General features: G+C 35.0%; 5 protein-coding genes across 20 annotated transcripts; 2 read left to right on the top strand and 3 right to left on the bottom strand.

Moving 5' to 3' along the window:
• Positions 1–1458: 1458 nt before the first annotated feature.
• Positions 1459–7629, top strand: LOC111701483 (calcium release-activated calcium channel protein 1). Of its 16 annotated transcripts, none has more exons than XR_002765200.1 (11): positions 1459–1654; positions 2082–2196; positions 2726–2784; positions 3186–3342; positions 3870–3989; positions 4737–4836; positions 5284–5411; positions 5946–6029; positions 6842–6910; positions 7248–7311; positions 7492–7629. XR_002765200.1 is itself a non-coding variant. In XM_023472782.1 (10 exons), exons 1-9 carry the CDS (start codon positions 1614–1616, stop codon positions 6902–6904), a joined length of 867 nt encoding a protein of 288 aa, XP_023328550.1. In that variant the 5' UTR covers positions 1459–1613; the 3' UTR covers positions 6905–6930; positions 7248–7629. The 16 variants fall into 16 exon arrangements, 10 of the variants coding, with proteins under 10 accessions (XP_023328550.1, XP_023328549.1, XP_023328552.1 ...); XR_002765201.1 differs by having other exon boundaries at positions 7502–7629; XR_002765203.1 differs by having other exon boundaries at positions 7248–7300.
• A 90-nt stretch (positions 7630–7719) lies between these two features.
• LOC111701482 (ubiquitin-like modifier-activating enzyme 5) lies at positions 7720–11837 on the top strand. The gene is made up of 5 exons (XM_023472780.1): positions 7720–7964; positions 8150–8320; positions 10287–10386; positions 10659–11246; positions 11431–11837. Exons 1-5 carry the CDS (start codon positions 7891–7893, stop codon positions 11668–11670), a joined length of 1173 nt encoding a protein of 390 aa, XP_023328548.1. The 5' UTR covers positions 7720–7890; the 3' UTR covers positions 11671–11837.
• A 1286-nt stretch (positions 11838–13123) lies between these two features.
• LOC111701488 (ubiquitin-conjugating enzyme E2 A) lies at positions 13124–16548 on the bottom strand. Its single transcript, XM_023472794.1, has 4 exons — positions 16168–16548; positions 15536–15680; positions 14765–14945; positions 13124–13422 (listed from the first exon to the last, which is right to left on the bottom strand). Exons 1-4 carry the CDS (start codon positions 16232–16234, stop codon positions 13318–13320), a joined length of 498 nt encoding a protein of 165 aa, XP_023328562.1. The 5' UTR covers positions 16235–16548; the 3' UTR covers positions 13124–13317.
• Positions 16549–16801: 253 nt separating this feature from the next.
• LOC111701487 (uncharacterized) lies at positions 16802–19658 on the bottom strand. The gene is made up of 5 exons (XM_023472792.1): positions 19498–19658; positions 19073–19159; positions 17883–18518; positions 17578–17729; positions 16802–17098 (listed from the first exon to the last, which is right to left on the bottom strand). The coding sequence occupies exons 1-5, from the start codon at positions 19649–19651 to the stop codon at positions 16940–16942; spliced, it is 1188 nt and encodes a 395-aa protein (XP_023328560.1). The 5' UTR covers positions 19652–19658; the 3' UTR covers positions 16802–16939.
• LOC111701486 (centromere/kinetochore protein zw10 homolog) lies at positions 19622–23901 on the bottom strand. The gene is made up of 7 exons (XM_023472791.1): positions 23633–23901; positions 23272–23347; positions 22033–22679; positions 21451–21634; positions 20694–21385; positions 20339–20450; positions 19622–20072 (listed from the first exon to the last, which is right to left on the bottom strand). The coding sequence occupies exons 1-7, from the start codon at positions 23875–23877 to the stop codon at positions 19830–19832; spliced, it is 2199 nt and encodes a 732-aa protein (XP_023328559.1). The 5' UTR covers positions 23878–23901; the 3' UTR covers positions 19622–19829.
• Positions 23902–24010: the final 109 nt, after the last annotated feature.

Raw genomic sequence — 24010 nt, forward strand, 5'->3', positions numbered from 1 at the left:
AGGACCTGACCTAACCTAACCTTGAAATTGATACAATGAGAGGACCTGACCTAACCTAACCTTGAAATTGATACAATGAGAGGACCTGACCTAACCTAACCTTGAAATTGATACAATGAGAGGACCTGACCTAACCTAACCTTGAAATTGATACAATGAGAGGACCTGACCTAACCTAACCTTGAAATTGATACAATGAGAGGACCTGACCTAACCTAACCTTGAAATTGATACAATGAGAGGACCTGACCTAACCTAACCTTGAAATTGATACAATGAGAGGACCTGACCTAACCTAACCTTGAAATTGATACAATGAGAGGACCTGACCTAACCTAACCTTGAAATTGATACAATGAGAGGACCTGACCTAACCTAACCTTGAAATTGATACAATGAGAGGACCTGACCTAACCTAACCTTGAAATTGATACAATGAGAGGACCTGACCTAACCTAACCTTGAAATTGATACAATGAGAGGACCTGACCTAACCTAACCTTGAAATTGATACAATGAGAGGACCTGACCTAACCTAACCTTGAAATTAATACAATGAGAGGACCTGACCTAACCTAACCTTGAAATTGATATAATGAGAGGACCTGACCTAACCTAACCCTATAATGATACAATGAGAGGACCTGACCTAACCTAACCTTGAAATTTAGGTCATGTATAAAATTAATAGGACCCGGGGGGGGGGGTCCAAAAATTGTATACTAGGACGGAACCAAAAATAGTTTAAATGAGCCCAAAAAAAAATAGTTCAAATGAGCTAAAAAACAGTTGCTCATTTGAACTATATTTTTGATTCAATTGAATATATTTTTTTGTCTCATTTGAACTATTTTTTTGCTTATTTGAATTGAACAGTTTTCTTGATCATTTGAACTATTGGGTCCATCCTAATATACAATTTTTGGATCCCCCCCCCCCTACAATCAATTTCGTACATGACCTAAATTTCAACTATTTTCAACAAAATTTTTATTATTAATCATTTCAACTATTTTTTGCTTATTTGAACTATTTTTTGGTTCAAAACATATATTTTTTTTTGCTTATTTGAAAGCATTTGGTTTGAACGATTAATTGTTTTGCTCATTTGAACTACTTTTTTTCTCATTTGAACTATTTGCTTAATTTGAACTATAATTTGGTCCTTTGAATATGTCCATATGAGTTGTGAAATATCATGATCATCTAAACTATTTTGTAATGATTGTTTGACCTATCTTTTTCATGAAATATAAAAATTTTATGCTGCATGTTTAATAGTTCAAATGAGTAAAAACTGTGTTATTCAAACAGCAGTAGTTAAAATGCTGATCCACCAAAAAGATTATTTTGTTGAATGTTGATTGGTTGATTGCAAAATCAAAGACGACTTTTTTATAAATAGAAAGTGTACAGTTACAACTCACACAGTATATTTCTGACGCAACTCTCCAACTAAACAATATAATAACCTGCGTCAATGATATTATTGAGTATATTAACATGCCAAATGTATAAAAAAAATCTCTAAATCAAAATTGTGAAATGTGTAAAACTGAATTTTCCATTTTTAGAAATTAGAAAGTTTTTGTTAAATTGTGAGAGGAAATCGTATGTCCAAATTTGGAGGAAGAAGGGACTTTGATCCTGAGAGGTAAAAGAAAGTTTATAAATGTAGATAAAAGGTCCGTCCTAGTATACGATTTTTGGACCCCCCGGTCCCTCCCCCCCCCCATTGATAGGAGGTCCTAGATATGTATTTGTAGATAAGTGGGCTCTACGTATAATTTCCCAATACTAGGTTTTTGGCCCTTCTCCTATCAATATTTTACATGTATCTTATATCTAACACAAATGGCCATTGGTTGATGTGTGACTTGTCCTAGTCGCTGTGCTCGACCCACTTGCCTGTCATATAGCCGTTGAAATAGTTAAAACTTAAGGGGGAGTCCGCCCCATGCAAGAGTCTGCTCCTTGCATGACACCGGTCGTAAACTTGATGATTATAAGTTTTTTATATTTGTTATAAGCCTTTTGCTTAAAACTTTAACTTTTTGGGGTTTTATTATTTTTATTTTTAGTTACAAGGGGAGCGAGCAGGGATACAGAGACGATAATTCGTTCCATAGTATAAACAGGCAATCTAGTGTTGTATCCAACTATACAGCATTCTCTAAACCAACCCTCTCACCCCAGGTAATTTAATAAAAAACATTTTTTGTTTTTCACAAAACCTCTCTCCGTTATGTTTTTTATGAGGACAATTTGGAATTGTTGCAATCATAAGTTAGGAAGCATTGGTTTAATATAATTTTCTCCCAATTCTCTTCGGCAAATTAAGGATTAAATTTATCTCTACTTTATCATTATTTCGTTTCATTCTTAGTCTCTGGGATAGCCCCCCCCCACCCATTTGCTATCAACCTTATTCATATGTATTGATAATCTTAATCTTTTCACGCAATCAGATTATGGACGGAACGGTAGAATATTATATTATATTTTTTATTTTAGAATATTTTTTTCTTATTCTTGTTTTTATGAAATGTAAATGCTGTTCGTCTAGCCATGTTCTGTTTTTCTTTTATTCAGAGCTTTCGTTTAGTAATAGTTCGATGTAGGAAGGAGGGGGGGGGGGTTATATATTTTTTAATAATTTATGCAGTTTACAACAATATATTTCCCCGTTAATTAATGAAATATATAAGATATTTAAATATTTAAGAACAGTTTATTGTTCCCGAGAACTCCAATAGTTGTCGAGACAGGATTAAACAGAACAAGGTAATTTGGATAAAATATTAAAGTAAATCTTTTATTATATGTAGATGTTTGCTTCGATCCGTGACTTGAGATAAAAATGGGTTGGATTTTTAAAATTTTTGATTACATCATAAACCAAGGGTTTATATTTTGTTGAAATATCATCCACCACCACTTATTAAGGTTTTGTATCACTATTTTTTTTTTGGGGGGGGGGGGAGTAATATAAAGGTGAAAATTCTTCATTGTGGGATTTGTAATTTTAATTTTTTTAAATCAGATTTGCGGTTTTTTGTAAACTTTATTTCACTCGAATTTCTAAATATCATTCATTTGTTATTTGTTTTCATATCCTGTACTTCTTGTGAACGCCTTTCTAAAAATATTTTTTGGATTTTCTTTATTTCTCTATTTCTGAATAGGATGGGAACTATGGGAGTAGATGAGAGTATATTTCACTGGAAGATATTAAACCTGAGCAGAGCCAAGCTGAAGGCCTCCAGCAGAACTTCGGCCCTGCTCTCCGGGTTCGCCATGGTCGCCATGGTGGAGATACAGATCGATGAAACTATCCCGAGGGTAAGAAATTAGTTCAAGGAATTATTAAAGAGACAGCAGACGTATCTTAAGTGTTCCTTTATATATAGAGTGACATGTCCATTCAGAACAGTGATACCTTTACCCTTTAAACCTTTTAATTGAATATTGATTATTTTTAATTATGGTTTCTCTTAACAAATTACAGATTTATGCTGCAGTAGAGACAATCAAGGAAATTGTTAAATATTTTTCTAAACGCTTCGCAGAAAGGGGTTTAAAGGATACTGTTGTGATGCGGGCATGCCACTTTTAAAAACGGTCATATGAAACTAGTTCTACAGTTTTTATTTTCAATTTATCTAACGTACTCCTTTTAGAAGTTAACTTATTTGATTTTAAATATTTAGAACTTTTAAAACATTCCAAAATTTTATCCCTTTTTCTTTTTCAATAAAATGTACTTTTATGATGTACTTTTGAATACGCTTTTGAATTTATTATTGTTGAAACTAATTCAATAATATTAATTTTGTCAACTGTCTCACTGACTTTTTATTAAAACTCAGGGTTTGTTGATCGCCTTCGCAGTTTGCACAGTTTTATTGATTGCAGTACACATGTTAGCTCTGATGATATCCACCTGTATACTGCCTAATGTAGAGGCTGTATCCAACCTACATGTTCAGGTACTGTTGTATAGCTGTTTTTAGTTGCATTTGCAAACTTTTATCTATATAATAAAACATGACATTCGTATATATATAATGTATATATATGTTGTCTATAGCCGGCCAAACGGCTGGACCGATTGGGCTTAAATTTTTGTGGACACTCATCGGTGGCCGGGGGGTGTCATAGGCAAAAAAAAATCGATTTTAAAAAAAATGTTAGTCCTTAAAATTTTTTCCACGGGCAACGCCAGGCCCTTCAGCTAGTCTTCCATCAAAACTTTTTCAAGAAACAACTGATAAAGATTTCTATTGTTATTTTTCTTAACTCAAGATAGCTGGATAATTCTTTTCAAATATGCCTCGCCCCTCCCCCCCAAGAAATTCTTTTGAAAAATAGCAACCTCTTGTGACTTATGTATCTCTGTTAACCTTACCTAGCCTGGGTCAGAAACACTATGAGAAGATGGAGCCAAATGGTTATGACGAATATTTATTGTATGGAGCTGTTTCGGGCGGACCGACGGTTTCCAGAAATGGAGTTTTAAGGCAGATCGCCTGGCTAAAGTTTTCTCCATAGGGCTTCGTTGCCCATGAATACGTTCGGTGGGCTAGGAGCGCCGACCGTTATTTTATTGAATGCCGAGTTTTTCTTTAATAATAAGAATAATAATAATAGTAATAGTAATAGTAATAATAATAATAATAATAATAATAATTAATAATAACAACAATATATACAATAATAATGTAATCTTATTCTAGACTCCGAATACTGTATTTGAGTCTCCGCACAGGAAGATGTCCAAGATTATAGAACTGTCTTGGGGATTCAGTACTGTACTAGGAATCCTACTCTTTCTAGGTACCCCCCCCCTCTCCAGTAAATCAAAACATTTAATTTTCAATCGCATAGAGAACGTTACAACAAAGAAAAAATGTCATGGGATCAAAATCTTATACTTAAGCCCTATAGCTGCAGAGGAATATCGTAAATTTTTGTAAACGACAAATGATTACCTATAAAATGTCCTGTCTATGTGATGTCATATCTATGAAATGTCCTGTCTATGTGATGTCATATCTATATATGTTACCTATAGCTGGCCAAACGGCTTGACAAAATTGGCTGATTTTTTTTAATAAACGCATCGTCACCCTGGGGGTAACATAGGCTAAAAAAAATTCACCAATTTTTTTCAAAAATCATTTTTTTTAAATCAAACTTTTTTAAAATTCGAATATTTTTTTTAAAATTTCATGTGCGAAGCCGGGCACTTGAGCTAGTGTTGAATATTTATTAATGTTTTAGTTGAGATAGCAATCCTCTGTTGGGTGAAGTTCTATAAGTTTGATGTAGTAGTTGCCTGGGTAGCAACAGCTCTACTTATTCCAATCATTTTCATCTTCATCGCCTTTGCAGCACATTTCTACTTAAAGGTATATCATACAAGATATTAAACAGTGCGGTCGTAGGAATATATGTATATATGTTACCATTTAGAATAATAATATTACATGTAATACAATAATCAGACATCGGTACTTCAGTTCTAACGATATAATAAACATCAAAATCAACAATGAATTCAAAAATTACAAGATAATTAACATTAAAACTTTTAAAAAGGGTGAAGAAGGGAAATGAACCCAGATTATGATATGTAAAATAAAATAATTGGCAAAAACTCACTTGTAAAAGAATGTTTATTAAAAGACAATTATTTTTCCTTGATATTTATGTCTGTCATGAAGATAGAAAACAAACTGCTTTAATGTACGAGAGTGTAAACTATAGAAATTTTATGGAAATCAGTAAATTTTTTCTTCAAAAATAAACAAATCCTCTTTATTTTTTTTTAAATGACTGAATAGAAGTGTAAAAGTTTGCACATTTAAAACCCAGAATATTTTCTGTTTCAAAGCTTCAAAATCATTAATGCCTGAACTAAATACCTGTTGTTTATGTTGTAGTTGGTGTCCCACAAGTCCGAGGTGTATGAGCACAATATGAAGGAGCTGGAGCTGCTGAAGGATCAGCTAGACGAGGGGAACCAGGAACCGGATGGAAACAGTGAAAATGAAATTATCAAAATTGTGTAATTTCTCTCGGTTGAAATTTACAAGATCTGATGAAACGCCATCACATTTTCTTTGAGACAGTAAAACGTTCATTTAAATTCTCCTAAATGACGATTGAGTAAATAATTTTTGCAAAACGAAAAACTTATCTAGGTTTTGATGGAAGTACATGTATGAATCAGAATGTAAATATTTGATGAGATTCAAGAATGGAATATGCGTCGTTTAAACTATTCTAACAATACTAAATCTAATCTTTAATCCAATGCTGATCAGAGAAAATGATGATGGTGCTTCGAAAGATCAGAAACTGGAGTTAAACCGAATGTTTGTTGTCTGTTGTAAAGCCATATTTGAAGAATTCATTCAGTCCAAAGTTCAGCTTTAAATAAGCTCTGAAGTACATTGCTACCATCATTTGTCTTTTATAATTCGAATTATTATTCTTTTTTTATTTTTTTTTTACTTAAATTTTAAACTTATACTATTTTTGGACATTTTTTACATTCAATCCAAGTTCTATAATCGATCGTAATGTTATTTATTGCTAAAATTTAGATTAAACTATTTAAATTTTATTGTGAATACTTATTTTTTTCTTAGAATTGTTGAATGTTGATCTTCATCATCCTTAACCTTTCTTAACTGATTTATCTTTCAAAACGATAAGAAAAAATGTGTTTCTTAAAGCCGGTAATTGCAAAGGGATGGAAAAATCAGAGAAATCAATATTCTTTAAACATTCAAATGTACCAAAAATCATTTTTTCAATGGCATCTATCCACCAGATTTTTAATGTACCTCAGATATCAGTTTTACCATGGGTTCAGAAAAAAATGATAATTGTCTAGACTACGGCTAGGATAAAACTGCATGTGTATATATTTTACAAAATAATTATATTAGGGATTTCAAAGCTCAAAGGGCATTTTTTAGTTTTGTAGTTTACAAAGCGTTTTTTTTAAGAATTGGAATAGGGAGGGGTGGGGGGATCTTCTAAATTACATTTTTTTTGTGCAAGTCTTCAAAAAAGTTTGCAGATTATTTCTAAATTTGTGCCCATTCTTGATTACACTGAATTGCCACAAAAACAACATGTTCTATGGTAATATCAAGAAATGGAAACAAAACAACTCAATTGTTCTTGAATTTGGATTTTTGTATAATATATACACGCATACAATATACATAAAGATATACAAGCTCAGATAAATATAGCTTTTGAAACAGTTTCAAATTTATGATCGGTATCTCTCAAGTAAAAAACATTTAGGCTTTCAGCCATATTTTTCAAATCAGGGTATAACCGTCCAACGTGTTTTTTTAGGATTTTTTAGAAAATAAAATAATAATCGGTCACAAAATATATGAGTACTGCTAGTGCCAAATCATCCTGAGCCAAAATATTTTAATTTTGATGTGATTTTAATGCATATAGCACACTTGAGATATACCAATCAACTCAAAATGAACAAATATGATAAATACATAGATATTAGATAATGATTTATCAATCTTTATTTAAATATGTTCATATAATGTTAAGTGCCTTTGTTAAATATATCTGATAACGATGTATTATTTGCAATGTAAGTATTAGTTTCTTACTAGATTTTGTTTGGTTAATTTAGTTATTTATTGAATTTTATTAACGTATTTGTTGAAACGATGCAAGTTATCAGTACTTTTCTTCTTAATCTTGAAATTTTAAAAAGAGGCATCGTACTTAATTATTCTAGTCATATTTATTAATATTCGCCTGTCAATAGCTCCAATTGTATTTTCTTGTTTAAAATGAAATTAGTTTGAAAAAATCTATTCCTCATCAGAAAACAAAATGTCGGTAGAACAACTGAAGGCTCGTGTGGCAGAGTTGGAAGCAATGCTTCAGATTAAGACAGGGACAGCTAGGTAGGATCATTCCCCCCCCCCCCCCCCCCCCCCCCCCCCCCCCAATCGGCCAAATCTTTTACGAGACTCCAGACCCCCAACCTCTGACCAAATTTTGTATCAAATCTTTAAAAATTCTCGAATTCATTTACATTTTTGTGTGAATAAATTCACATCTTGGCAAATTCTTATTTTAAACATTGTAGAGAGAAGATCACTGAGATGTCCAGCCAGGTTGTTGACTCCAACCCCTACAGCAGGCTCATGGCTCTAAAAAGAATGGGGATTGTGGACAACTATGAGAAAATCCGGGATTACACTGTGGCTGTGGTCGGAGTAGGAGGGGTCGGTAGTGTTACTGCGGAGATGCTGACAAGGTCGAAATTTATAAATGCTTTATTTATTTATTTATTTAAAAGTAGAATAAGAAACTTAAGACCAGAGCCTGAAATTTAAGCCAAGGTATCGTTTTAAAACTCTGCATCCAATACATTGTCCCAGGTGTGGTATCTGTTACAGTATATGTCCTAGGTGTGGTATCTGTAACCAATATATTGTGCTTGGTGTGGTATCTGTAACCAGTATATTGTACTAGGTGTGGTATCTGTAACCAGTATATTGTCCCAGGTGTGGTATCTGTTACTGTATATGTCCCAGGTGTGGTATCTGTAACCAATATATTGTCCCAGGTTTGGTTTCTGTAACCAGTATATTGTCCCAGGTGTGGTATATGTTACTGTATATGTCCCAGGTGTGGTATCTGTAACCAATATATTGTCTCAGGTTTGGTTTCTGTAACCAGTATATTGTCCCAGGTGTGGTATCTGTAACCAAAATATTGTCCCAGGTGTGGTATCTGTAACCAATATATTGTCCCAGGTGTGGTATATGTAACCAATATATTGTCTCAGGTGAGGTATCTATAACCAATATATTGTCCCAGGTTTGGTTTCTGTAACCAGTATATTGTCCCAGGTGTGGTATCTGTAACCTATATATTGTCTCAGGTGTGGTATATGTAACCAATATATTGTGCTAGGTGTGGTATCTGTAACCAATATGTTGTGCTAGGTGTGGTATATGTAACCAATATATTTTCCCAGGTGTGGTATCTGTAACCAATATATTGTCTCAGGTGTGTTATCTGTAACCAATATGTTGTGCTAGGTGTGGTATTTGTAACCAGTATATTGTCCCAGGTGTGGAATCTGTAACCAATATATTGTCTCAGGTGTGGTATCTGTAACCAATATATTGTCTCAGGTGTGGTATCTGTAACCAGTATATCGTCTCAGGTGTGGTATATGTAACCAGTATATTGTCTCAGGTGTGGTATCTGTAACCAATATTTTGTCTCAGGTTTGGTATCTGTAACCAGTATATTATCCCAGGTGTGGTATCTGTAACTAATATATTGTGCTAGGTGTGGTATATGTAACCAATATATTGTCCATGGTGTGGTATCTGTAACCAATATATTGTCCATGGTGTGGTATATGTAAACAATATAGTGTCCATGGTGTGGTATCTGTAACCAATATAGTGTCCCACGTGTTTATCTGTAACCAATATATTGTCCATGGTGTGGTATCTGTAAACAAAAAAGTGTCCATGGTGTGGTATCTTTAACCAATATAGTGTCCCACGTGTTTATCTGTAACCAATATATTGTTCATGGTGTGGTATCTGTAAACAATATATTGTGCTAGGTGTGGTATCTTTAACCAATATAGTGTCCCACGTGTTTATCTGTAAGCAATATATTGTCCAAGGTGTGGTATCTGTAACCAATATATTGTGCTAGGTGTGGTATCTGTAACCAATATATTGTCCCAGGTGTGGTATCTTTAACCAATATAGTGTCCCACGTGTTTATCTGTAACCAATATATTGTCTCAGGTGTGGTATCTGTAACTATTATATTGTCCTAGGTGTGGTATCTTTAACCAATATAGTGTCCCACGTGTTTATCTGTAACCAATATATTGTGCTAGGTGTGGTATCTGTAAACAATATATTGTGCTAGGTGTGGTATCTTTAACCAATATAGTGTCCCACGTGTTTATCTGTAACCAATATATTGTCCAAGGTTTGGTATCTGTAACCAATATATTGTGCTAAGTGTGGTATCTGTAACCAATATATTGTCCCAGGTGTGGTATTTGTAACCAATATAGTGTCCCACGTGTTTATCTGTAACCAATATATTGTCTCAGGTGTGGTATCTGTAACTAATATATTGTCCAAGGTGTGGTATCTTTAACCAATATAGTGTCCCACGTGTTTATCTGTAACCAATATACTGTCCAAGGTGTGGTATCTGTAACCAATATATTGTGCTAGGTGTGGTATTGGTAAGCTGATCCTGTTTGACTATGACAAGGTGGAGATGGCGAACATGAACCGTTTGTTTTTCCAGCCTCACCAGGCAGGATTATCTAAGGTAAAGGAAAATGTTAAATATTTTGAAAGGAGAAAAAAAACGACTAAAGGAGATGAGTACTAAAGTTCCTGAGCTTTATATTGTTCAGAATTAGTTCATGGGGAGGGGGGGGGGGGGTATATGAATCAACAGACAAATGTTCTTCCTTTTTCTTACTTTTATCCAAAAAGTGTCCTTGTGCACAAAAAAATGGGTGAATTAAGTTTTTATAAATAGGGGAAATATTCTATATTGAGAATACATATACCTTTAATATTTTCCGTTATTGTCAGGTTGAAGCCGCAGCTCGAACTCTAGAGAATATCAATCCTGATGTTCAATTCGAGACTCACAACTACAATATCACAACCGTAGAGAACTTCGAGCATTTTATGTCAAGGATATCCGAGGGCAGCCTCACCGGAGGCCGGATAGACCTTGTCCTTAGCTGTGTTGATAATTTCGAGGCCAGGATGGCGATCAACAAGGCCTGCAACGAGCTCAGCCAAACCTGGTTCGAGTCCGGAGTATCAGAGAACGCCGTTTCTGGTCATATTCAGTTCCTAAAACCAGGTGAAACTGCGTGTTTCGCCTGCGCCCCGCCTCTAGTAGTGGCGAGCAATATAGACGAGAAAACATTGAAGCGGGACGGCGTGTGTGCGGCGAGCCTGCCGACCACAATGGGTATAGTGGCCGGGTTCTTGGTTCAGAACACGCTCAAGTATCTTCTTAAATTCGGACAGGTGAGCATGTATCTCGGATACAATGCTATGCTTGACTTCTTCCCAACTATGACGATGAAACCTAATGAATCCTGCGATGAATATTTCTGCCGTCAAAGACAGAAGGAGTTCGTTATTGAGTTGGCCAAGCGACCGAAGGTAAAAACTTTTAAAATCCGATATTTTAGAAATTTTTATTAAAAAATATCAGATAATTTCCTCTGACCTCTATAAAATATCAAGATGCGGAAAACCTGTGAAACCAAATCTGAGAATTTTTCTTAGTTCTTATTTTTTTCAGTTTACAGTTGAGGAAATGAAAATCTGTTTGTTTTTTTTACAGGAAGAAGTAGTTGAAGAGGTCGAGGAGGCTGTTGTTCACGAGGATAATGATTGGGGAATATCCCTGGTGTCCGAGGATGCCGGAGAAACAGACGCGTCCGTCCCAACCCTGGTGGCCGGTATTACAGTCGCGTATTCCCGGCGTGCGCAGGGTACTACTGACGAGGACAAGGAGGAACCAGGAACTGGAGCTGATGAAACATCACTGGAAGATCTCATGAAGCAGATGAAAAGCATGTGAAAAGAAACATAAAAAATGCATTTTTAAGTTGTTGAATGTTGACTTGTTAAATTTATTTATTGTATCGGTGACTGATATTGTCTTTTTTCCATTATTGGTTCTATTATGTAAGTTTTTACTTTCTGTGATTGCTATTTATAAATAGAGAATCCAATCCTTTTAAAAAATTTAGTGTAGAGATTACAAGTACTTTTTATTTTCACCAACTCCTGCCCAGGTACCCGCCGAAATATAAATGTGGATTAGGAATTAGGAACTCTTTATTGCCACTATTGATTTCATTTCTTGTGACCCACCCTTGCATACCCAATTCTCCCTTTAAACCTTTATCTAGTAATAAGAGATATCATCGTTTTTCTAACCTTAATTTATTTCCTTTTCTCTGCTGCATAAATGAAGAGGAATATGTAAATTTCAGATAGAAAAACAAGGATATCTCAAGGTGTGAATCGGCGATGTAACTTTTTAAATGAAAGGTCCTTCTCGTAGTCGGTCCTTATGGTAACCACGATGTGAAGTTTAATTCTATCTTATGTGTTCGAATTTGTCACGTCAATGCAATTACTTTTTGTATAGCAAAGAAATCAGTTGTTGAAGCTATTCAACAACGAATATAAAAATCACTCTTTAAGTTTTGGGGGCTTTAACATTTGAAGGGAACCCTTATTATCAGTTATTTTCGAAGAAATCCATAACAGATATTGCATGCAGGAATTCAGTCTTTGCCACAAACTCTAAATTTCTAATTCCTGTTTCTTTGCAGTCTGATTTTTATATATATATAAGCATTTGATATTTCAATCGTTGATTATTTGATCGAACAGAATTCATAGATTAAAATATCTAAGGTCTTGTACATTGGTTTGCGAAGATATAGATGTTAGAAAATCAGAGTTTCTAAAAGCGGCATTACATCTGACATTTTACACAATTTGTATAATAAATGAACCAATCTGATGATAAACAGGGTGTCCCACGAAACATGACAGTATGCAGGACGACTTGAATGTCGTCTTGACAAAGACGACTTTCAAGTCGTCTTGCTATTGTCATGTTTCGTGGGACACCCTGTAGAATAAACTTGACATAGCTCAAATTAAAAAAAGTGTGCTTTTATTTCAACCTAATGAATTTTGGCCTTATTTAACAAATTAAAATCTGAATAAAATTCTTAATAATTCTTAATATCTCTTTGAATATTGACAGCATAAAAGAGGCAGACCACATTTTGGAAATGCGAAGTTTTGTGATTATTGCTTCAAGAAACGTTGTAAGAGTAGGTTGACGATCGAATGCCGCCGCAATTTTTTACCTTCAAATCGTCTTTCTACCAGCAAGTATCGTGGGACACCCTGTATTTTCCGTTCCGAGGTTACCAATACCATGATTATGCCAAAAATAAAAACATGAAAACGATGCATTAATTTTTAACATATTACAAATATTTCAGTAGTTTAATTTTCTCTGATATATATTTAACAACAATTTTATACAACGGGAAACCGGATACAACATTTATTAAATGTGCTCAGTGTCGACTCAGTGAAATTCCATGCTTGACAAGGAAAATATTGGAAAAATTTAATTTATTTTTCTCTCAGAAAACATTGATGCTGAGAAGATGATTATTGAAGCCAATCCTCTTTCTTACTCTCCCTTCATCTCGTCTTTAGGATCAGTATCATCTGCTAGAATCAACCAGGACTGTTCTACAATACACGCTACTCTCTTCTCATATTCTCTTCGGTTCTCCTAAACAAACATCTTTTAGAAATTTGGCTTGTCTGTTTGCGTCCAATAATTAAAATAAACACCTAAACGGATCAGGCCCAATTTTTTTGTGGTGATTGAAATGACCCCAGAGCCCATTCTCTCCATAGAAAGTGGTCGTGTATTTCACGTACTTTGGGGGACGATATGTGGGCCACTAGATGATCTCATGCTAAATAAATATCTGATAGATAGATATTTCTCCGTACATTTAACGACCAAAATAGGAGAAGTTGTCGACCAATGCAGTTTATGGAAGGTTTAAAAATTTTACGTAGAAAAAATGTCGACTTTCGTCTCAATGTTTAGAGAACATCCGCAGAGTTTTGAATTATCCGATTCCGAAAAGCCTAATATTGAAAACGGAGCTCTAAAATATCCTCATCTCCTTCAATAAGTGCCCAGGATACAGATCTCCTTCAAGAAGTGCCCAGGATACAGATCTCCTTCAAGAAGTGCCCAGGATACAGATCTCCTTTAAGAAGTGCCCAGGATACAGATCTCCTTCAAGAAGTGCCCAGGATACAGATCTCCTTTAAGTAGTGCCCAGGATACAGATCTCCTTTAAAAAGTGCCTAGGATACAGATCTACGTGATCCGCAACTTTTATGCTCTCTAGATCCGGAAGAAAAACTAAGCGCATCCTCGGATTTTAATTACAAAATATTCTAATCAACCTATTTCGAAATTTTCATTCTTCAAAACACACACGTCTAATTTGACAAATTGAAAAAAAATATATCTTCGAGAAGTGAAGCTATTCTAACGTCTATCAATCTGTAAAATATGTAAAGTCCAACTAAAAATCTAAAAAACAAATTTTTAATTTTTTTCACCAAACGGATCAGAATCGAATTAAACAAATCCCACGCACTTATTTAATGCCTACGCCGTCAAATAAAAATCTCAAAAGGGAAATGTAAAGAAACTATTTCCAATAAGATGCATTTCGTATTCAGTATAGTCATATACAATTACAGGGTTACTTACAAAGAATAAGACAATTAAGACGACCTAAAACTCTTAAAATTTAATGATCCAAAAGTTAAATCATTTCTTCAACCTCATTATATTCTTCTATTGGCTTGTTTAATGATTTGACAAAGAAAGAAAGAAATAGTATGAATTCCGTACAGTCGTCTTTGAAGTTTCATCCTTTGTATTTAGTAACAATATTAGATAAGCGTATTTGAGTTAAAATTTAAAGAGAAGACTGAAATAAAGAATACGTACTAAATATTTTTTAGTTTCCATTAAAACTTTATTTTCTTTCTCTTTTAGTTCTCAGCCTGATAACTAAAATAGAGACAATTGCTCTGGGTACCTGATACAACTGGGCAGCAACACTGTTAGCAGGAGAGTTAGGATTGGGTTCATCAAGCAGGGATTGTATTGAAGTTAAAATAGCAGATACATCGTAGGTCGGAGACCATCTGTTCTGAAGGATATCCAGGCAGATTCCTCCATCAGCATATACGTTAGGGTGGAACATCTTACTCACAAACCTAGATATTACATTCTTCGTAGATTAGGGCAAAACATGTAAAAAAAGACAACAAGAAAAGAAGGAAAATAAGATCAATGATTAGCTGGATTCATTTATTTGCCAAATAATTTATAACTTCTCCTGTTCTACCCAACCTTGATTTCTCCTCTTCTAGCAAACCTTGATTTCTCCTGTTCTACCTAACCTTGATTTCTCCTGTTCTACCTAACCTTGATTTCTCCTGTTCTAGCAAACCTTTATTTCTCCTGTTCTAATAAAACTTGATTTATCCTATTCTACATAACCTTGATTTCTCCTGTTCTACCTAACCCTGATTTCTCCTGTTCTAGCAAACCTTGATTTCTCCTGTTTTATATACTAGAACTGGAACCCAGCGTTGCACAGGGGGTCATAGTTAGTCCCACTGATAACCCGCGCTTTACTTAAATTACAATCTCAAAACCAAGCTAAGAACATTCCCGTGGTCCTCCCGAGTTTCCCAATCAAAATTTGAGGCAAATCGGTCAAGGGGTTCCTGAATTATGATCGGACTAACAAACAGAGATTACAACTTTATATATTTAGAAGTATATTGTATATCTCCCGTACCTGACTGTTGGTGGTTTGTTGGGATATTCTTCTGTAAATTCTATTGTAAGTTTGAATGTTCCGTCCTCGAATGGAGTATCATGGGGTCCGAATATAACAGCGTTCCACAGCATTATATTATTATCACTGGGTGCTCCGCTCACACCTATAAATATATTGTACTTTGAACATTATAATTTTTACTATAGGTCGTGGTAGCGGGCTAAAAAAAAAGGACAATGCTAACCTGCCGGAGGTTCTTACTGAGGACAATAAAGCTAACCTGCCGGAGGATCCTACTGAGGACAATAAAGCTAACCTACCGGAGGATCCTACTGAGGACAATAAAGCGATCCTGCTGAGGACAATAAAGCTAACCCGCCAAAGGATCCTACTGAGGACAATAAAGCTAACCTGCCAAAGGATCCTACTGAGGACAATAAAGCGATCCTGCTGAGGACAATAAAGCGAACCTGCCGGAGGTTCTTACTGAGGACAATAAAGCTAACCTGCCGGAGGTTCTTACTGAGGACAATAAAGCTAACCTGTCAAAGGATCCTACTGAGGACAATAAAGCTAACCTGCCAAAGGATCCTACTGAGGACAATAAAGCTAACCTGCCGGAGGATCCTACTCAGGACAATAAAGCTAACCTGCCGGAGGATCCTGTTGCAACCTCTTAAAATCTCTCATCAAACGTCGTCGAGCCGGAGTAGACATTTTATTCTGAAACAAGAAATATTCTATAAAAAATCTACTTTAACAGATTCTAATTAATATTCAAATTCCTTTTTCTTCAGACAATGGAAAGGTTGTCAGAGGAACAGGTTCTTATATGTGTTTATTGCACAAAAATGCAAATTTTTTGGTTAAAAAACTTCTGAACCTATCAAACCTACTTTAAATGTTTCAATGAGAACTAATCTGCAGAGATGGAAGTACAGTTGATGTACAATTTCTCAGCGTACGTTGTACAATTCGCCAGCGATAAACGTTGTACACTTGTATAAACCTCTGCACTCGTTAGGATTTAACGCTGCACTGTTCAGATAAGTTTAAATTGTTAAAACTGTACATTTACAAACAAGTACTGCCAATTAGAAGGCTCAGATAGCATTATTCAAAACTCAAAAAAAAAACAGAAATAAAATTATTTCAATAACACTGGAACAAACCTTTAGTACTTAAAACAGCATTTAAACGTCGTGAAATATTGAGAAAATAAAATTATGTTTAATTTAAAATGTCAAAGACTGATGGTTGAAGCAATTATGTTACCAGGGTCTCTAAGATTATAAAAACCTGTATTTATCACATGACAACGCTGACCGCAACATCAATAATGTGACAAAAATGACAATAAATATTTTAAATGACGAAGTTAACAGTAAAATCTATGTCGTAACAAAGCTGACAGCAGGACAATTACGTAACGGAGATGTTAACTGGATCCGTGACAGGCCTGAATATACCGGAGACGAGAGGAACGGAAAGGTTTGATGAGAGTAGGTTGAACATGAATTCTCTATCACAGGAGATCTTCTCTAGACCAGATAGATTCGGATCCTTGAACACTCCACCATCCTAGATAAACAGATATCTATTTAATTCTGAAATATACTGAAATTTGTTAATTTGAAGCTGATGCTTAAATTATTTATAAAAATACACGTAAATTGTAGATAAATAGTTAGAAAGATAGAGATAAGGAAAGAAAAAAAGAAGAACAGAAAAAATAACGAAAGATAAATGACAGAAAGAAGGACGGACGGACAAAAAGGCACAGATCAACCGATAAAGAAAGAAAGAAAGAAAGAAAGAAAGAAAGAAAGAAAGAAAGAAAGAAACAAAAGAAACAAAAGAAAAAAAGAAAAAAAGAAAAAAAGGAAGAAAGAAAGAAAGAAAGAAAGAAAGAAAGAAAGAAAGAAAGAAAGAAAGAAAGAAAGAAAGAAAGAAAGAAAGAAGGAAAGAAAGAATGAAAGAAAGAAAGACAAACAGACAAAATGATTTTTTATCATTATTCCCATGCAATAAATATCCAATATTTTTATATAAGATTTTACCGTAGTAAGCTGAACCCAGGTAATATGAACTAGGTGCGGAACAGGTTTAGAAGAAACAGGTTCACCTTCTCCTAGAGCATGATCTGAACCTACTCCGGAGATAATATTTCTAAACCCTGCTTCGTGGAGCTCAGCACTGGAAAACGCGTTCTCTAAAAACGAGAAGTCTTTAAAACGCAACCCTGAGAAAGATATTGTATTCAAAATGTTATATAAATATATTAAAAAGCATTAACTTAAATTTGGGGGAGAGGGTATGAAGACTGGGCAAAACGATTATTTTAAAAAGCTATACGCGAAGTTACCTGATAAAAAAATAGGAAGTTTCAATTCAACATTTTTGTTAATTCCTTTTCCTGCGCTGGATATCACGCCCTGGGTCTCGTTTAGAACAGCTCCGAGTCCGTTGATTTGAGCCGGGAGCAGGATTTGCAAACTCATCTCAGGGTTCAGATTCACTTCCACTATCTCCCATTGATCGAACTTGGCAACATTCATCTCTGCATATATCACTGCCATTGGAATAACTTTGGTCAGTTTAGAGTTCACCAAAAATGCCTCTTCGGACATTTTAGAGTTTGCTAGAGACACTTGAAGTTTGTTAGTGTTTAGAATTGAAAATTTATCACATGTATCCGAGGTAACCTCCAGAGTTGCTCCGACAAAACTAGCCACCTCGGAAAATCCTGAAGAGATTTCATTTATGCAGGATGTATTGATATGTATATTGGACTTGAAAGACGGGATTATTTTGTTCAGATCTTGCAGGGTTCCAATCTTTAGCTCCGGGTAGGGGGAAGATTCCCCTGCTTGGAGGCTGTGGACCATGTGGGTCAGCTTAAGAAGACTGAAAGGACTGAAGACAGGATTAGAACCAGTTTTTAGAAGGTTGAGAAGAAGGGTGGAAAAGGCTGAGACAGGTAGCACTGAAGTAACTGGTTCTGAAATAAAAACTAATTTATGCAAACCCGTTCAAGCAAAAAATCCTCAGCTTAATTTAGCTACAATTAGCAATTTCTTACTTTTTAAACTTGAACACTTGATAATTTTGACACATTTTTTAGTTATGCCGTAGTTATGAGTTCATTTTCTAGTTTCATAATTATTAATTCATTCTTATTATCTATGAAGTTAAAGTTGAATCAATATTCTTGAGAGATATAGGAAAACAAGACTTTAAGGGCGCTTCGCGTCCATCTTCTATTTCATTTGAAAACATTTTCTCTTTGAAAACATTTAAAGAATAAAAAATAAAAAAATATCTGGATTTTCTTAATTTTAAAAATCAAATCTTGTTACAAGCTAATTTTTGAAAATTCGATCATTCCTTCCCTGGGGTCACGCAATGTTCCACAAAATTTTGGGCCCGATCGCTTTAGCCGTTTTGACGTTAATTTGATACAAACAAACACCCAAGCAAAGTATACATGTAGAAGGAGTAGTTCTGAAACAAAAATACAGGATTTTTCAATTTCTTCAATTAAATCCATCCTACCTTTCCTCTCCGGAGTTCCGAGAGTAACCAGTGGAACCAGGAGAAGGATTAAACTGAGTGCTAGTAGAACCAGGAGAATTAATAAACCTAGAAAAATAAATTATATTCTGGGTGAGCAATATCAATTATCGAAATATGATAATCTACTGATATGATTCCTTGTCTCACACACCAAAAAAGCTAATTTTAATTATCCTTTGTGCAAATATACAAGATTATACAAAAAGTGAATTTATTATACAGCAGTATAACTAGTTTTTAAAAAGAGGGAAAGTGGTATTAGAATCTTAAACCTTTAGTAAACAAGTTTCCTTATCATGGGAACTACATTTATACTAGGGAAATTGTGAACTCCTTAAATATTCGTATTTAAAGACCAACTTAATTCTCCAGTTTGTACAATAATCCGTTCCAGTAATCCCTACCTAGTTTAGGTCTGAGAGAAGCTGAGACTGAGAACCGGGTTGCATGAATCTCCGGGAGATATCTCCAGGGAGGTTTCCGGCTCAACGATCCTACGACCGGAACAGTCATTATTTCAACATTATCTCTAAAATATGATTTATAGAAATTAAACATGTTTACATCATCATTTGCTTATTCGTGAAGTACAAAAGATATTTTAACACGAGTGCATTCAAACTAATTTGTTTAAATGGTTTGCAAGTAGAAGGCCAGTAAGGCACAACAGTTTGCTTTAAATATATACAGTAGTACATAGTTCACCACGATATTTGTTAGATTTTAACATTTATAATCATTTTATTTTTGAGAGGACTGCAGCCCGTCGCTCGGTATTCTGGAATATTGCTCTGATCAGCTGCTTCACCTCCTCCGGGGAGAATTCCTTGGCCAGCACCCCCTTTCCCTCCCCCCACCTGTCCTCTATAACCCTTAAACTAGAGTTGAGTACAACAATTAGTTCTAGAAACTTCCCCCACTTCTTCACAAACTTCTCAGGTTCCTCAGCTTGGAATAGATCCGGAGCTTTAACAACAATCTAAAAAATATGAAAAAAAGTTTTGTCAATTTTTAGGATCATTTATGCTAATTTTGCTTCAAACTTAAATCATTTTTCCATTGGATACTTTATGTTAACATAAAAGAGCAAAGGGTGGCCGAAAATTAATTTTACAAATATTCATTTTATCCGATCTTACGTAATTACCATAAGTAATTATTTTTTGAGATAGCAGTTAAACTCCGCGCGAGTAAACTATGGCTTTAACTCATTCCGTTGATTTTAAGTTTCCAAGCCTGGTTTACCTGGTTGAGCAAAGAGCAGTATTGTCCTGAAACCTCGGCTGATATATCTGTCAGGTTCAGGATTCTCTGTAGTATCTCTTCAAGACCGGAGTTTACCAGGGTTCCAATACATCTAGACAAATATTTGGTTCAGAATAACTTGGCGTTATCAAATTAAAACAGACAATTTTTTGGCTTAATAGAATCAAAAAAGTGACTTTGAGTTATGAATGAAACAAAATTCGCTTAGAGTGCTTCTGTGACTTTGATAGACTTGCATAAAAGTTAAACTTTAATGTCCGCAGTGACAAGAACTGGTTTGTAATGGTTCATAATTGTTTTTTGGTGGTTTAGCACGTTTTCTATACTAATATACCTGTTATACACGTCTGCGGGAAGAACTTTTTGCCAAACCTTCTGAAGATGAGATAGCTGATGAATAAACTGTCTGACAGCTTGATCAACTCCACTGGATAATCTTCTCTCCGAACCAGCACTATTCATTCCAGCATTACTCAGGGTAGAGACGATAGTATCCCGCTGTATCCTCATACTTCTCAGGAGTACCTCAGCTCCGACAGTTCTGATCCTAGGAACTATATCTATGAAGGTTGGAGTATGCTGGGATAGAGCAGGAAGTTTATCCTTGTACAGGAATCCAAGTGTGATCAACCTATGAGCGAGGTACATGGCACTGTTGTGAACTATAGCGGAGAGCTGGGGTAGGGAATCCAGGTCGGATTTATGAAAGGTTGGAACAACTGCGCACCACAGTTCAAATATATTACGCACCGTGTTGTACAATCGAACGGAGCAGAATGGTTTGGCTAATACAGCTTCTTCTAATCCTTTCAGAGCTAGATCAAGAACCTTCATAGTAGAAGTGGATACTGAACACTCAGGGAACTTGAAGGTTCTGTCAGGCATAGAGAAGTTGGGAGGGATTGGGAGATCTTTTAATTCAGATGTTAGGTTCAGCGGATCTTCATGGTTTGAGTCTCCGGTTGAAATAACTACAGTAGTAAAGAAATCCTCCTTCATGAGATCTCGAGCTTTCACCAGCAACTCCTATTATTCAAACAAATATAAAAAATAAAATAAATAGTTCATCTCAAATTTTTTTCTCAACCCACCTGGCAGAGTTTGTTTGCAAAAAGTGCATCAACATTTTTAGCATAGTTGATAAGGGAGAGATCTGAGCTTGGCATGAAATCAGTTTGAACAAGAAACTCGTGGAAGGAGACGGTTTCCTCTAGAACATTCTCATACTCTGGTAATGATTCAACAGTGGATGGAACAGCTGTGGCAAGAACCTCTCTGAAAGAAACAAGTTTTGAATCCAATTTTGAAAACACATAATTTTTTATCAAGTACTTGATTGACAAAACAGTGCATAGGATCCATTTCATTTGATGCGGAAGAATCATGATCCATTTCACGAATTTTTCTAAAAGTTCTGTTTATTCTTTTTTGTAAAAAAAGGCTAATTTTATGCTAATTTGTATAAAAAAATTATCATTTCATGATGTGAAGGTTTTCATGGTCGCTTTAGATAAAATGTATGTTTAAAGAGAAAAGTGTTCGTTTTCCTTAATTTTTGTTGATATTTTACCACTTGTGGATTAGCAAATTTTATTAATAGGATTTGGGAACTCAAATGTTGCGGATTCAATGGATCCTGAACCTGCGCACAAGATAATAGACAAAAATCTTACGTAATTACAGTTTGGGATAACCAGGAGGAGAGTTTGGTTCCGACTCGTGATAACAGGGTTGGAGAGTTCTCTTCTTTACTCAGTGGAACAGCAAAGTTTGTTGCGAGGAAGGAGAAGAGGAGCCGCAACATTTTAAACACAGAGTTCGGATCCTCATGATCCTTCTCCGAGCTGTTACGTGAAACAGATATTGATCCATGATTAACAACAACTGAGGAATTGCCGGAGATTATGTTTTCAAGAAAATCGTTCTTTAAATGCTGGTTGAAAGGATGGAGAACATCATCAAGGGTTTCGGTGGCGTAGAGCGCCTGGATTAACTCCTCGACGGTCTCGTTGAAGGAAGCGTGTTCTGATGCCCCTCTGAGCTCTAGGTTAAATGAGTTCTTCTCTTCGTCCTTCTTAAAAATAACCTTCTGTGCCCACTGTGTCTTGAGGTTTACGGAAAGCTTTTGTTTTTGAGAAAAAATTTCTTTTTGGATGGACGGAAATATTTTTATTTCCATCTCGTCTAGGCCGGTGCAAGGAGTTCGGAGGATATTGAACACGGCCTGGAGAGAGGTGGAGGCTGCAAACCATTTCCCGGAGGACAGATGTTCATTACAGTCCTCCATGTGATCATAGCAGCACTTGATCTTACGAACTATCTGGAGTAAAAAAAATATGTAACTTTTTGTTTTTTGATTATAGTAAGAATGGTGTTAAATATTCACATTCGTATTTAATTTTGATTTAAAATTCGGTGATGGTGATGGACCAAACCTCTGTAGAGTAAAAAAAGTAGATGTTAGTTCCACATTTATTGAAAATATATTTCGGTCTGGGTTGACCCTCGTCAGTTCTAACGATATAATAACCATCGAAATCGATAAAAAAAAAATATTAAAAAATGTAAAAAATCACAAGAAGATAAACAAACAAAAAAGATTATCCAAAATAAAATTTGGGCTTTCAAATGGACATAAGGGAAACGAACTCAGATTATGAGATGGAAAAAAGATAATTTGCAAATATTCACTTTTAAAAAAATGTTTTGAGACAATTATTATTCCTTGAGATTGTTTCTTCACAAAGATTAAAAAGTTCATGTCCAGGAAGGTTAAAATGTTCTCCTGTAGGCTGGCTTGTATGGAGATTTCTAATGTAACTTAATGTAATTTGGAAACTGTTTACGTCTTTATTACTAACATCAAAAGTTACAGTAAGATTCATTTAATGAAAAAGGGAGAAAACTCTAACCTGAAGTGTTAGGTTTGTTTCTTGCATTCCCTGATTCAATTCAATCAGTTCTCCATTCCTAGCCATGAGCTCTGCTCTAGAGAACAAAAAGATGTCTAATCAAACTAAAAAACAGGACTTTCTTTTTTAATACAAAATACGTATTTTATCGAAGTTAAAAGGAACAATTGATGTTAATGGGTATTCGTTCATTGGTTCGTGATTGAAGGTAAATAAGAAATAAAGAACTTTATAATTATATTATATTCATCGGAGAAATTCTAGATGAATTCAAATTTCCCAAGTAAGTTTATAATCATAAATCTCTTTTTTAAGGAAGACGGGGTAACCTGAATTAAATAAAATAATAATATTTTTGTACCTCAAGTTTTTGTTAATACTTGACTCCAAGGTTTCTATATCAGCAGTTAATCTCTCCAGCTGACCGTTAATGGTAGTTGTGTGGGAGAGAGATGAGGAGAAGTTGGAGTAACGATTATGAATATGAACACTCAACTGAGATTTTAGATCATTCAATTTCTTCTGAATTTTATTCGACTTGGACGCAAAATCGTCTTTCTCCGCAATTACCGCGGCCGAGAGAACCTCGCGGACAAACGAGGCCATTATTTCGTAGTTTTTATATAGAATCTGAAGCAAAATTATATCTGTAGATAATAGCTTTATTATCAATCTGTGCTCTGGTATTGATCCTAAATATGTTATGAAGAAAAAACAATATTCTATATTAAGCCCAATC

This window comes from Eurytemora carolleeae, unplaced genomic scaffold (genome assembly GCF_000591075.1).
Source record: "Eurytemora carolleeae unplaced genomic scaffold, Eaff_2.0 scaffold372, whole genome shotgun sequence".
In the NCBI taxonomy this organism is placed as follows: Eukaryota; Metazoa; Arthropoda; class Copepoda; order Calanoida; family Temoridae; genus Eurytemora; species Eurytemora carolleeae.